Source organism: Pelmatolapia mariae, linkage group LG22, assembly GCF_036321145.2.
Source record: "Pelmatolapia mariae isolate MD_Pm_ZW linkage group LG22, Pm_UMD_F_2, whole genome shotgun sequence".
Classification (NCBI taxonomy): Eukaryota; Metazoa; Chordata; class Actinopteri; order Cichliformes; family Cichlidae; genus Pelmatolapia; species Pelmatolapia mariae.
In genome coordinates, this window is record NC_086245.2 from 12,989,096 (window position 1) to 13,003,363 (window position 14,268).

At 39.9% G+C, this 14,268-nt stretch overlaps 1 protein-coding gene across 1 annotated transcript in view; it reads right to left on the minus strand.

Moving 5' to 3' along the window:
- The window catches only part of LOC135932885 (dolichyl-diphosphooligosaccharide--protein glycosyltransferase subunit STT3B), a 93,377-nt gene that overhangs the window by 37,280 nt on the left and 41,829 nt on the right, over window positions 1–14,268 (minus strand). The window contains exon 3 of the mRNA XM_065470599.1: window positions 6,866–7,153. Within this exon, the coding sequence (XP_065326671.1) occupies window positions 6,866–7,153 (288 nt within the window). The remainder of the gene's footprint in view (window positions 1–6,865; window positions 7,154–14,268) is intronic.

Sequence of the window (14,268 nt, forward strand, 5' to 3'; positions counted from 1 at the left end):
AAGTAGATATGTGAACAAAAATGAACAATCGAAACAAGTTAATCTAAATAACCCTAGTCTTAGGCAATGAAGTATCTATTTGTTCTACACTGGGGTAAAACGTAACAGCGACCTGAGCGCAACCTTCCTGAACATAAATAACAAAACATGGTCAGGATGGTTAATGTTTCTGCTATTTTGTAACACCTTCTTTCTGCTCCACCGTCATGACTTTGGAGCAGGCATTAACAATGCTGCTGAGGGAGTTTCTTAACAGATAACGAGATGATAAAAGAAAGTCTTAAAAGTATTAAATATAACAGGAAAAATAAAAACAAAACGCACAATACTGCGCAGATCGAGGAATTAACCTCTTACCCCTAACATGGCACTGACGCAGCTATTCAACATTTATCTGGTGCCAGTTTATTCCTGTGGAATTCAACGAATTTCACATTTTTCATGCATTGAGATCGTCTCACCGTTGGCTCCACTTTCTCATAGGGGCACACTGTTTGTGGGTGTTGGTTTTTTTTTTATTTATTAATGTTTTCAAACAGACTAAGACAGGGAGACAGATAAACACCAGACACTTTACAATCACCAGTTAACTTGACAAGCAGGTCTTCAGACAGGTTAGAACCTATACACTTCTTGCTGTTTAGCGATGTGTGCAACACATCATGCCACCTAACTATGTTTTATTGTCTAACTCATGTAACCAATCTAACTACACTATGAGGTAAGGTTGCAAGGTTAGTTAGTGCGCCACTCTCCCCTACTTTAGCACATGGTTGATGGACTAATTTATATAGTGTTATATTACTCTTACTTAGATACAGGAGCTGGGGATCAAGCTACCACCAAATTACTGGGGAGGGGGACTTGGTTAATTTCAGAAAACTAACGTTGATGTCTAAGTGGTCCAAAAGACCATTAGAAATATTCAAGTCTTTGAATATTATTATATTATAATAGTTTTTATCATAACAACCACCATCTAGGAATTTTCAAATGGCTAAAAGCTTTAACAAAAAAGTAATCACAAAAGAGTTTATGACTCAGATCTCCTGTGAATGATTTCCCCGTAATGGTGAACTCTGCGGCACTATATAGCTTAGTTATACTGTGTTCCCCAACAGGTCCCTGAGGTCATGTGATCAGGGCTTGCTGGTTGTCCATCATACGAGGCTGAAAATGAAAGGTAACTGTGGCCCCCAGACTCTGGAACTCGCTCCCTTTGAGCTTCAGATCTGTGGACTCAGTGGTCTCTTTTAAAAAACAGCTAAAAACTCGTGTTTTTAAACTTGCTTTTGGTTCATTTTGTTCTATGTTTTAGCTTCTGATTTTTGTGATTTTTATCTTGAAAGGTGCTATACAAATAAAATTTTACTTTACTTTTTACTTACTTTACTTTCAAAATGGAGGATTACTGGTTTCACATGTGGTTTCATAACCCCTGCTCGTCACATTATTTTTTCTTTTCTTTTTTTTTTAAACCAAAACAGCCAAAGGTTAAACGCCAATCTCAAAGGTTCAAAACATGACTTTAAAAAAAGATGACATCCTGGTAACCGTGTCCATCTTTTAAACCATCTATGCTTGCAGCTTGGAAAAGGCCCAGGGGACCTTTTTTGTTTTTCCCATTCACTGGCATTAGATTTTTAAAGCACCACCACATCATGCATGACCACAGTATAATATGAGGATATACCGCCCGGTTCAAATTTAATCTCTTCTGACTTTTGAGAAAATGTTATGAGTGTGGTGTTATATGCTGGTCCCAAAAACCCGTAGCTTGCATTCAGACCTTACATTACAGAAAAGAAAGAAATGCCAGTAACCTGCTGTATCTCTAAAATACACATGAAAGCCTGTACACATGTGTGCATACACATCCCAAATATGTTTGGTTTACCAACACTCACTGCATGTTTGAGGATGTAAACGCTCCCAGTGTTTGCAACAATCATCAGTTCGGTTTCACTCTGCTGAGCCGGTACACACAGAGACAGCTAGGGCTGTTGTATTGGGATTTAAATTGTAGGCACAACAGCAGAGCTCAGGCAGCCACCTGGACACTAAACTGTAGGAGCATTGCCAGATCAGTGACAGCGAGCGAGTTCAAAAAAGGGCCACAGAGCTGTCCGCAAGCACGCTCCATAGTGACCCATACTACCTTGAAACCGCATGGACAGATTCATCCATACATGATTTGACAAAGTGACATAAACTTGGATGGCTAAATCCACGGATGGATAAAAGGTCCCTTCAAAGCCTGCGGCAACTTCACTGCCAGGCTTCTTACACTGTGACACACGGCACTGAGTCACGGTGTGATGAAATACCTGCATCGCTACTTCTACCTGGATAAAAGCCTCCACGGCTCAAGATATTTTTCCACTTGAATATAACAGAAACCAACACCTTGAAGGTAAAATTAAAAACTGCATAAATAGACAATGTCCTACCATTACTGCTGAAGATTAGCTGTGGCATACTCAGTGAAAGCACTTTTCTCATCACTAATTGAACTGGCCTTGTATGAGGAAGGTTACAAGCACCAGTTTCATTAGCCCTTCTAACGCTAGGTTTCGGTACTATTCAGCAAATAAATCGCACGATGAAAGGAAAAAAAGCTTCATGTTTGTAATAACATAAAAAGATAATACAATTTCTAAAAATGCTTCAAATTTAAGTCTACTTTCATTGGATGCCTGTTGCCTTTTGCAGTTGAGGTCTGTGAAAAGTTCTGAATAAATCAAACAGTAAACATGAAGAGACAATAAAAAAAAAAAGCAAAAGTTTAATAGTTATCTCTTGCAGTTAAGACCAGATGCTTCTAAAACTCAACATTGCAAACAATGACATGAAAAGAAAAGGAAAAGGAAAAGAAAAAACACCCCCAAAACTTGGGCCTATATTACACTCCACTGCAAACAGAGACAGCTGAATACCCAACAGCTCAGCAGGCATTTACTTCTTTGAGGTCCACCATCTGGGGTGCACGAGCAGTTGCAGACGACAAAAATTTCATCACTCAAACTCTAGTAGACGCACGGTATTCAAGGTGGACACGGAACTAAAAGTGGCTTCCAGATGTCATTTTAACATTTGCTGAAACTGTTCTGAAATTAGTGCTGGCTGGCATGACCAAACATCTTGCAGTATATTAAAAGGAAATCTACATTTAAACTCCATTAAGGTAATACAGTATATATTTGGCACAAGGCTACAGAGTTACGCCCCTAACAAGCTGTCTGCTCTGCTTTTAGATTACCTGTAATGGCACCTTTTGTCACCACTAATTTTAAAGAAAGGCACCATCTGCCTCATTGGTATTAATGTAACAACCTCAATTCTGACTTATTCGCTCAAACTTTGTGGCACAAATGGTTCTGCCATCAGGAGAATACAGGCGTTCTTCAGCACTGAGTGGAGAACAATGCAATGCATATTTAAAGCACATAGAATTATAGGGGAAATTATGAATGGCAGATCCAGCAGCTTTACCTGAAATGTTCTTATTTCTGTTTAGGACCTGCAACAGCTGATTATGTTGAAGGTATGCAGTCTCTCCACATGAATTTATTCAAGCTCATGTAAAGAGATTGTAAATCAAGCAGGGTGCTACTCATAAGCTTAATAACCATTACTGTTCAATATGTCAAAATAAAATGTGAATTCATTAATTTCACTGATTCTAAAAAAAAATTACAACATTGTTAACTGGCTTAAAAATGTCTCCATTATAACTTAATGAACACATTTACAGAATAATTTTCTGTTTTGTTTAAAAGCCATCATAAAAACTCCTTTATGCACACAGAGCCAATGTGAAAACACAACCTTAGTTGGCATGTTTACCAGTTACATATCTGCAATGCTCAGGAACACATGCTTCTACGCTTATTGTGTGTGTGTGTGGTTAGGTTTAACAGTAGCCTCTCAACTTGCTACTTGTGCTGTGCAGTAATTGACTCAGGCCAGCATGAGCTGAGACAGAACATTTGTCCTGAACGCTTTATGTGCAGTGATGTACAGCATTCAAATTCGCATCTGCATAATTGTGTGACTTCTGCAGGCTGTATGCAGCTTTGAGCCATGAAGACATTTTTTTAAATCAGTTGCATGTGGCTGAATTACATCACCGAAATAATGAAAAATAGGGTTTTCTAAATAAATTGGTTATATAAATATGTTACATTTGTCTGCCACATTTCTGTGAATCTCATATACTGGACGTGAACCAGCCAGGAATTACATCTTCCTATAATCACGCAGCTACATTCAGTCAATAATAGACATGTGGCTTATATACATAAGTCCCCTGGCCCCAATAGGATTGTAGCATTCTATCATGTAGTAATCTTTCTAGATAATACCAAAGCTTCTAAGCAGAAAAAAAGAAACCCCTGTGTCATTTGCCAAAGTAAACTGTGCTGCAGAATCAAAGGAAATGCACAGAGAATCCCCACCGATGAATTAAACCTGGGATGTTATTGTAATTACATTACTGTTATCATTTATGTTGTCTAATTTATGTTTAAAGATTAAACTCAAGGATAAAGGCTAATGATGGTGTCAAACACTGTGCGTTATAGCTGCTTAGGTTTACAGCCAGCCATGGTAAACGCTTTCAAATGACAGACTCATCAAGGAGCAAGTTTTCGTGGTAGTCGATGGAGGCCTGTAGAAAAATTAAGTACTAAGTCCGATGATTCGGCAACCTGTAAAACCACCTTTAGCCACAATAACTTGAAGTAATCATTTTCTGTATGTCTTTATCAGTCTCACATCACCTGGCAACCCGTCGAAACAAGCCATACTTGTTCACTCTTTTGCGGCTGAACAAATATGACTTGTTCGACATGACAGTTCAAGACTGCACTGTGATGAACTTTAACATTTAACATGACAACTCAAGCCTGCAGAGTCTGAGATGTAGCTCCTGGGTGTTTTTTTATTTGGGGTTTTTTGCTGTTTTTGAGCATTGCAAAAAATCTGACAAAAACTGCCAAAACATCTGCTTTTATAGAGGTGCTCACACCAGCTGATGAGCACTCACTGACTGCATTTGATTAGCAGAACCTGTTATTTACCGCTTAGTTCCTATGGAAGCAGTAGGGTAAGTTCAATTTCCCCTTTTCCCATGCATATTTGAGAGAACGATTTGCAAGCAGAGGCAGAAACAGAGGCCTGTAAGAGTTGCTATCTGCTAAAACTGTCTTCCAATCAATGCCGTGTCTTCAGTGATCACTTTTATATTGATAAAATCTACAATATTAAATTTGTCCTCCCTGAAAATACCCCGCCATTTTCATTTGACACCTGCTCAGCACAGGTTAACTGCAGAGGTGGGTAATTGCTTCTCTGTAGCCTGCAGCCTTTATATTCTATCCCTGCAGTCCACAGGAACATGAGGTGATTTCATTAATAGAAAATAATTTTATGGACTCAATGGGATGGCACAATACTGTATGAACAGGAAGCACTGTATGCTCACTTTGTGCTAATGAAAGGCCGTAATATTTACACTTTCAAAGAATCTGCAGCTCTTCTCCAATAATTCTCTACTCAGCACTGAAAACTGGACTGACCCTGAATTTTATGTTCCTCATAGCAGAATGATGACTAACAGGGATGGCTTTCAAGTCTGATATGTTGGAAGCATATAGCAAGGACTACATAATGCCACTTTCATGACTTTAATTTAATTTTGTGACGTGTCTGTTGCATTTTTTTTCCCTTCCTCTCTCATCACCGTTAGGACTTTAACCTTGAATTCCATCTTTTGCTACTTAAACATCATTTTTGCATGGACTTCTTCCATCATCTGCTCTTAATCTGTATTTCTATGTGGCCAATAGAAGCTCAGCTCTTTAATGTCAAGAGAAACCCAGTTATGGAGAAAGACACAATTACTTCCATTTTCAATAAGCTGGAAATATTAAATTTTTTCTATCTTAGGATGAGTTTAAGCAAAGCAGGGAAAAAGTCAGTGAACAGATACAGCTCAATACAGAAGAAAAAAAAAATCCGCAGTACTTGTCAAGGTCAACTCCAATAACAAGGAAGAAGTGGATGCTGATAAAACTGTTTGCAAAGCAGAGCTCTTCATTTTCACACAGACAAATACAAACACGCTCGTATACAAAGGCACACGAGATGCATTCTTAGTAAGAAAGCTGCAGGGCTGAAAGGCAGCTGCTGATGCAACTGAAAGAGTGGACAGACTGAAAGTAAAGTCTGTTTCAGGCATCTTTCAACTTGAAAAGCTTGTTCCTTCCACCTGCTGTGGAAAATATGTTGCAATGCAGTTGCTGCAAACATTCAGGCTGTATTTAAAAAAACAAAAACAAAAGACTCTTCTCATCTGCTTTGTTAGCTCAAGGATATGCCGCATTTATTGAAGTAAAAAAATAAAATAAATAAATTGTTGAAGGCAGGGGGAAAAAACGAAATAAAACAAGGTTAGCCGCTTTATGAACAAACACTCCGTTCATTTCATGCATTTTTAAAAAGGAAAGGAAATTGGGAGAGGAGATATTCAACCTTTAAAAGGGAGATCTTGTCAATTCTACTCTTAAAGGTCATCATATTGTGAAGGTTTTATGGTGCAGCATGTCGTTTCCAGGGCTTCACGTGGTGCACAAAGAAGCCTAGCATGCCTTTCAAGGTTGTGGATAAATAATTCAACATCTATGAAAAGTAAGATTTGAAAGTGGGGCTACTTTTGTGGCTACATAAAGCCTGTTCTTTTGTAAAAGTGACAAAATCCTCCCAAAAGAGTGAGCATGAATCTGATTCCTCACAAAGGAGTTTAAACTGTCTCCTCTGTACAATAGGATTCCTCCTTACGGCACTTTTAAATCGGTGAACTTACCCAGAGGTAGTAGGTGAACTGCAGGGCAAAGATGGCGATGCCCTCATTGTCAAAGGAGCCAGCGACAGAGCGAGAGATATAACCGGGGACGATGGCGATGAAGCAGGCTGCCAGCAGCCCGGCACCCTGGTTCCACAACTCCCGGGTTAGCAGGAAGGTGGAGATGGCGGTCAGGCCGCTGAACACAGGTGCAAGAAAGACGCACACATCACGGATGTGGACGGTGATGTGGAGCATGTTGAGCACGTAGTGGATAAGGCCTGCAGTCGCCATGAGCCCTGGGTACACCTGAGGGAAGGTTTAAAAAAACAAAACAAAAAACAGAAGAAGAGTCTGTGAGAAACGCAAAGAGGAAATAAAACCAGAACAGAGAAGCCTCAACATCTATAATAACATAAGTTAAAGTAACACTGTTAAGTCAGACTATTATTCCCCCTTTACACATTTTTGGCGCCTACCAAAGAGATTTTAGCCAGCTCCAAAGAAAACTACACTTAACCTCCCAACATTTTTTAAACAGAGGTTTAATTTACTCAAGCAGATTTCTTGAGTAACACACAGATTTCTCTCACACAAAGGAAAAAGGCTCACTGCCTTTCCTGAAACGACCAAATATGTGCTGCACAATTATTCTGATGTTATCCATGTTGACAGAGAGGGAAAAGTAAAGTGCAGAGAGTTGATTAGTTCTATCAATGGAGAGTAGAGAGGTATGGATTGCCTTTTCTGTAAACCTTGGGACAGATGAGCGCAGCGCCTGTAATCGTGATGACCTTACGCAACGTCGACAGTCAGAATCGTATCCTAAAAACCCTTAGAGGATTTATTTAAAAATACAAAAATAAGGTTACAAAAAACCAAAACAATGCACATTTTGATCAAAAGACTAAAATTAAATCAACATCAGAAGCCAAATTAAAAATGGTTCCAATAGCTTTCAATAGACAGGGGGTGGCATCAGGCTTTTCTTGTCTCCCATTGAACAGATGCTCAAATGTGACCTCTCCCTCCCCGAACCTCAGTGCGAGCCTCTCGTCGTGGGAATACTCGTTGTATTAGTGAAAGCTGCTAATTCTCTTAAGATTAAATGACTTGAGGTGAATCGCAGCTCTAATGTGTTCATTTTCCACATTCTCTCACTAATTAAGCGCTGCATACAAAAATCTACGTCTCCGTCTGCTGTGTGTTCAGACAAATTGTGGAAAAATGAAAGGCGTAACTCGTGAATAATTTTAAGCTGCTTGCAAGAAGATTTAACGTGGACTCGTACCACATCGAAGGCACGTAGACGCCACGCGACAGTCGATCTTATTGACGTGGTGTGCTGTGCGAACCAGCTGTTAAGCGGGTATGTGGAGAATTGACGCGTAGGTTTTCATCAGGTATTGATCTGAAAATAAAACTGCTTTAAATTAGGAAAACTGTCACTTTTACTGATTTGTAGTGATTGTTCTGTAATATTTACACAGCAGAAAAACAAAAATATAATCGTTTGTGTAATCAATAGTCAATTGTCTGGGCAATAATTGTTCTGTAAATGCTGTGTGAGTAGCTTTTCAGTCACGAGTGAATAACATTTCAGGACTCAGATGTAATGTAATATAAAAACATTAGAGGAAAAACTTAGAAGAGTTAGAGAAGAAAGAGGACAGTTACATGACCCACATCTATTCTGGGGCATGATGTTGATATATAGGGTGAGTACAAGTACCTGGGCATCCATATCAACAACAGGCCAACACAGAGCCTGTGCATAAAAGAAAAGAGGGAGGAAAGCTCTATTACCTTACCCAATGAGCAGGTTCTATTACCTAAGGAAGCTGAGATCCTTAAATATGTGCAGCAAAATGATGGATATTTTCCAGTCAGTCGATTGTGACAAGTGCAGCGTACTTTGCTGTGGTCTGCTGGGGGGAGCAGAGTCTGAGCTGACGACAGCAACAGACAAGATAAACTGATTATGAAGGCTGGCTCTGTGATTGGTCATAAACAGTACACTTCTGAAGCTGTGTTGGAGAGGAGGTCACTGAACTGACTTTTATCCATCATGGATAGCAGCGACCACACTACTTACTGATCAGGCTTCTCTAACTAATCTAATTTATTATTATTACCACTATTACTACATCATCTCAACTGCTATAAAGTACAGTACTGTATAAAAGTCTTGAGCTACCCCTTATTTCTTCATATTTTTCTAGGAAAATGGGAAATAGGTCCATTGTAACATGCCCAAACACACATGGAAATAGAGCTTGTACAATCTAATCGAGCTTTAAAGTTGATATCTGATATTCATATTATACAATAAAGTTAACTTTATTCTTCAACACAGCCCAAACTCTTTGACAGGCTTTCTTGTAATTTATTTAAGTAATCTTCAGGAATAATTCTCCTTGTTCAATTCAGTCATGATGATGATGTTGTTCAGGCTCTGGGGAGGCCAATCCATGACTGATACTAATCAATTTTGTGTTCGTCTATCCAGATATGCTTTTTTCTGCATTGACAACGTGCTACTGTATGGTGGATTGAAATCTGATCATACTTTTCTACATTCAGAATTCCATTTTGAACTTTGAAAAAATCCAACATCACTGGCTGAATTGCAGCTAAAGACCATGGAAGAGCTCCACCGTGTTTTATAGACAGCTATAGACATTCCTTGTTAGTCCTGACCTTGTCTGTACATACTAATAATTTGGATGCATCACTTCATAAAACCTGTTTCCACTGCTTTTCAATCTAGTTCTTGTGTAATTTGGCACACCACAGCCTTTTCTCCCCGCTTTCCTGCCTTAAGAATGACTTACTAACAGCCGACCTTCCACTGAGACCATTTCAGATGAAGCTTCGTTGAATGGTAGATTGATCAGTGGTAGGTCCTGCGTCAGGTCTTTGCTGGATTATTTTTTGCTCCATTTCTTAAGGACATGTCTTTAAAATACTGTTCATCTGCCATAGAGTTTTTTTTGGACTGCCAAATTTTCAACCAACAGCTCTTTGGAAATCCCTTTTTTGTGCAAAAATATGATGTTATACTTGTCAAACTGTTATCTCTGGCATTTTGTAGATTCTTTTTTATATTTAACTAAAGAGATAAAACACAAATTGTGTGTTCTCTTTCAAGCCTTCCTCGGTATTTCACTATGGGAAGCAGCCTCTGGCATGACCAATTGTGGAAGTTCCACTACTACAAGCACATCAGACAGACCAATGACTTCAAGGACACGGGGTCCTCCGACGCCCTTTATAGCAGCCTTTGTAGAAGGCTGTTAATAACAAACTGCCTAAAGATACAATTTAAAATTGATTCTTTGCCAAGTTGTCAATTATGTGTATGTACACAACGCTGTTTCATCCTTTGAGTAAAGTATCTTTTCAAGCTTGACTGATTCACAGGTCAAAAACAACCCATTCCACTAAAAATGGTCACTTACAAGGCCCTTCAGAAAGCCCAGAAGTATTGCCTCTGGCTCCTTGGAAACAAAACGAAAAGAGTATGGGCTCAAGACTTTTGCACAGCACTGCATTTCTCATTTCATTAGGGCAAAACTTCAGCGAGATTAAACAGGAGGTAATGTGGCCGTTAACAAGCTCCATTAATGATGAACACGAGTTACTGATGGGCATTTAGGCACCAAACACCAGCACGCACTGCCACAGAGCCAGCACTGTTTATTACATATTACAGGGGCAGCAATGAAAATAAATATTCAGCTCAGCTAATATGCTAATTGCAAATAACCAAATTAAATTTAACTAAGGTAAATTGGCCTTGAATCACACTAGGCACAATTAAAGGTCTGAACAATTATTTCTGCTATCAATTTGTTGATTATGTCATTAATAAATCACAGAATCTCCTTTTCTCTGTTCTCCATTTTAGTCAATTCAAACACTAGAAAACTGGGATGAAAAGGAAAAAGGAATTATTTTTGCTTGCATAAAGAAAAATCGAGGGTCAAGTGTTGCCACGCATGGTGTCAACAAGAATGTTATTATTAAAACCATCAAAGATGGGGCCTGAGCGGGCGAGGCTTAATGTCCTTGTCTCATCTATATGAGAGCAGATCCAATTAGAGCTTTGTGCAGTGCAATGTGGACGTCTGAAATAAGATGCAAAATAAAGGTTATGTTTAACGTGTGAGTGGTCCTTGATGCGTTTCCACTGTAGGCCCACTCCATACGCTACTGCTAATAAACTTAGGTCTTCACATGTCTAATTAGCCAGTGCCTAGAAGACCAAGCTACACCAGCTAATCTACATCTGCGTAAATCAACCACATCTCATCTTATAGCTCTGAGAACTGGACAACCGTCCATTATTACCCATTCTAAACTGTCGTATGGCCCAGGTCCCCTCAAATACACAAATATGACTAAAGCTGTTCATCATAGTCAAGGATATTTAGCAATGAGGTCTGGCTTGAAAGAAATCTTTGTACATAAATTTAATCAACACTTCTCTAAACTGGCATTCAACAAAGCACAAGGCGGCTTGCTCATTTTGAAAACAGCATCAACTAAAACTGTCAAAAGGCGTTACAGAAACGCACTTGAGTCATTGTCATTACGGTAACAAAGAGCGGTTTATTGGATTGACAGCCTGCTGTTGTTCTGGACTGTCACATTAGAGAAGCCTTCCTTCCTTATCTGTGGCACAGGAGAAAGAGCAACTGGCAGTCATCCTCTGGGGAGTGGAGGCTGGGTGGGAGTGAAAAGGGGGAAATAAAAAGGGAGAGGGCAGCTGGACTGGCGTGAGCATAAAGGCACTGAACTGTCACATTAACTGACATCGGCTCATCTTTCTTCCGAACGGTCTGACCCATCTCAGTGCTTAGAGACTTAATGCTATCATACACAATTAATGCAGACTGTCAGGATCATCTGTCTAATTTTGAATAAAGGGCGGTGGAGGGGAGTGTAAGGATGAGACTGGAAGCATAGTAGATGTGTGAAAGGCAGAGGCAGGCAGAAGAAAAGATATGATGAAAGATAGAGAGCCAGTGAGGCTCATGAGAAGAGGAGGAGACTGTGAGCTGTATATACTGAAAGGTGAGCCCAGGTAGGTCAAACGGAGCAAATGTAACATTAGGAAAGGTGTTTTCGTGAATCCTACCTGGCGTTAGAGGTCACAGCAAGGAGAATAATTGTTAAAATGTCAAACCCAGACTGGCTGTTTAAAATGACGGCAGAGTGTAACTTAGTAATTCACAAAATTTTGAATTACATTCTCCGCTCCCAAGTTTCCTAAACAACAGCCATTGATTGCATTTACGGGCTCGCTGCACCAGTCTGAGATGAACCCAGCACTTGTCCACACCCCTGCATGTTTTAAAAGCATAGGCTTGATGCAAATAAGAGCTCTCACACATTCGTTTTATGATTTCAAAAGCAGTGTGGGAGTAAAAGTAAATGCCCTCCTTCCCTGAAGCCTGTCTATGTTCATAAAATTATCTCGCTCAGTCATGCAAACAAGTGGGATTTTCACGATAAACCTACACACCAAATAAGCGAGCGCCTCTCTGTTACTCCAGCAACTGCCATCACTGTGCCCCTGAGCAAGGCACTGTTTGCAGCCGACTTTTAGTGTTGAACAGTGTTTCGGAGTCGCTCTCTATATATAAATGTTGACAAATCCCATCTCTGCTGTTTGACACTGCAATCTTCTTTCGACTGCTCCCTTTAGGGGTCGCCACAGCAGATTATTTGCCTCCATCTCGCCCTCTCTCTCCAGCATCTACTGTCACACCAAACCTCCTCCCCTACATCTGCGGTCTTCCTCTCGTCTTTCTCCCTGGCAGCTCCATATTTAACACCCTTTGTACAATTCCCCACTAGCCCTCCAGTGTACATGTCTGTGAACCTCTTAACCTTCTCATTTCCAGTCCTGTTCCTCTTAGTCACTTCCACTGAAAATCTTAACGTCACTCTGGCACCTCCAGCTCTACTTCCCATCTTTTGTCAGTGCCACTGTCTCCAAATCATACATCATACGTGCTCCCACTTTCATCTTGTTTACCTTTCCTTTAGCCACTATTCTTTCTCTTACAACTCCAAAACAATCCTGACACAGGTCTCTACCCACCACTCCACTTGTGCACTGTCCACCCCCCCCCCCCCCCGGGTATATAAACTCATCTACATCACTTCCTCTACTCCTTGCATCACCACCTTTCTGTCTTAATCTACTTCACAGACATGTATTTTGTCTTGCTTCCACCGATTTCCTTTCTATGTCTCTCCAGAGCATACCTCCACCTCTTCAGACTCTTTCACCTGCTCCCCACTCTCACTACAGATACCAATGTCATCTGCAAGCATCTGAGCCCACAGAGACTCCTGCCTGACCTCATCTGTTACCCTGTCTATCACCACTGCAAGCAAGCAACAGCTCAGAGTCGATCCCTGATGTAATCTCAGCCCTTAATGAACCCATCTGTCTCTCTACGCAATAAAATAATAATCAAGAATAATTTTGTTATTTTAATGCAATCTCAAATGTGCTTAAATTTGCATTTCCTTAGCTTTCAGATTGCTCTCCCTCTTATTCAGACACTTTGGAGAAAAGGTCATAATCATGCTTTTTATGCTGTTTGCATTTATTCTTGTAAAGTCTGATCCAGTTAGATGAAGGAAAATGAAAAAACTAATTTATTTTAATAAAAAAAAAAATTGGTCAAATATTTCTATTTGCAAAAGGGCCATAGTTCTATCAGATGCATCAATTCCTACGCATCAACTCCTAGACTCTGCACATTTACATGTGATACGGAGACATTTGCATTTAGTGTGGTCAATTAAATGACCCACCCATCTGCTAAAGAAATGGCTGTACATCTTATAAGGGGAAATGTCACCTGCCATCTGCCACTAAACTTTTTCCAAGTCCACTGTGGGTTACAGCGGACTGTTTTGTGTAGACCGAGCATGTAAATCTCAAAGGGAGCCACAGTGATGCCCTGGGATATCTGGGCATTTTAACAAACAGGGGATTAGTATGCATCTGGTAAGCTAGTGAGTATTTACATCAGCAAGACCATGCATAAGAGACTGACTTAAAACAAAACAATGCTAATGTTCACGGTGAGGAAGCAACGTGTCATTTATGTAGTGCAACAGTGTGGCTCACTGACAGTGACACAGTTTGGGGGCAAATGAAGGGCTATGGCACAGAGAAATATGCTATATCAAGCCTCGGCTTACACACAGATCTTGCTGGAAGGATGAATTCATTATTCATTTCTGCATTTTCAAGGGATTTGTTGACAATGATAAAAAAAAAGAAATACAATATCTCCACTTTTTGCAATGCCACAGCCATTCCGCTGCAGTGCATCTTTTACTCTTTAACATTTTTCTTCCAGTCAGATTAATTAATTTGGTTGCCAAAGCACATT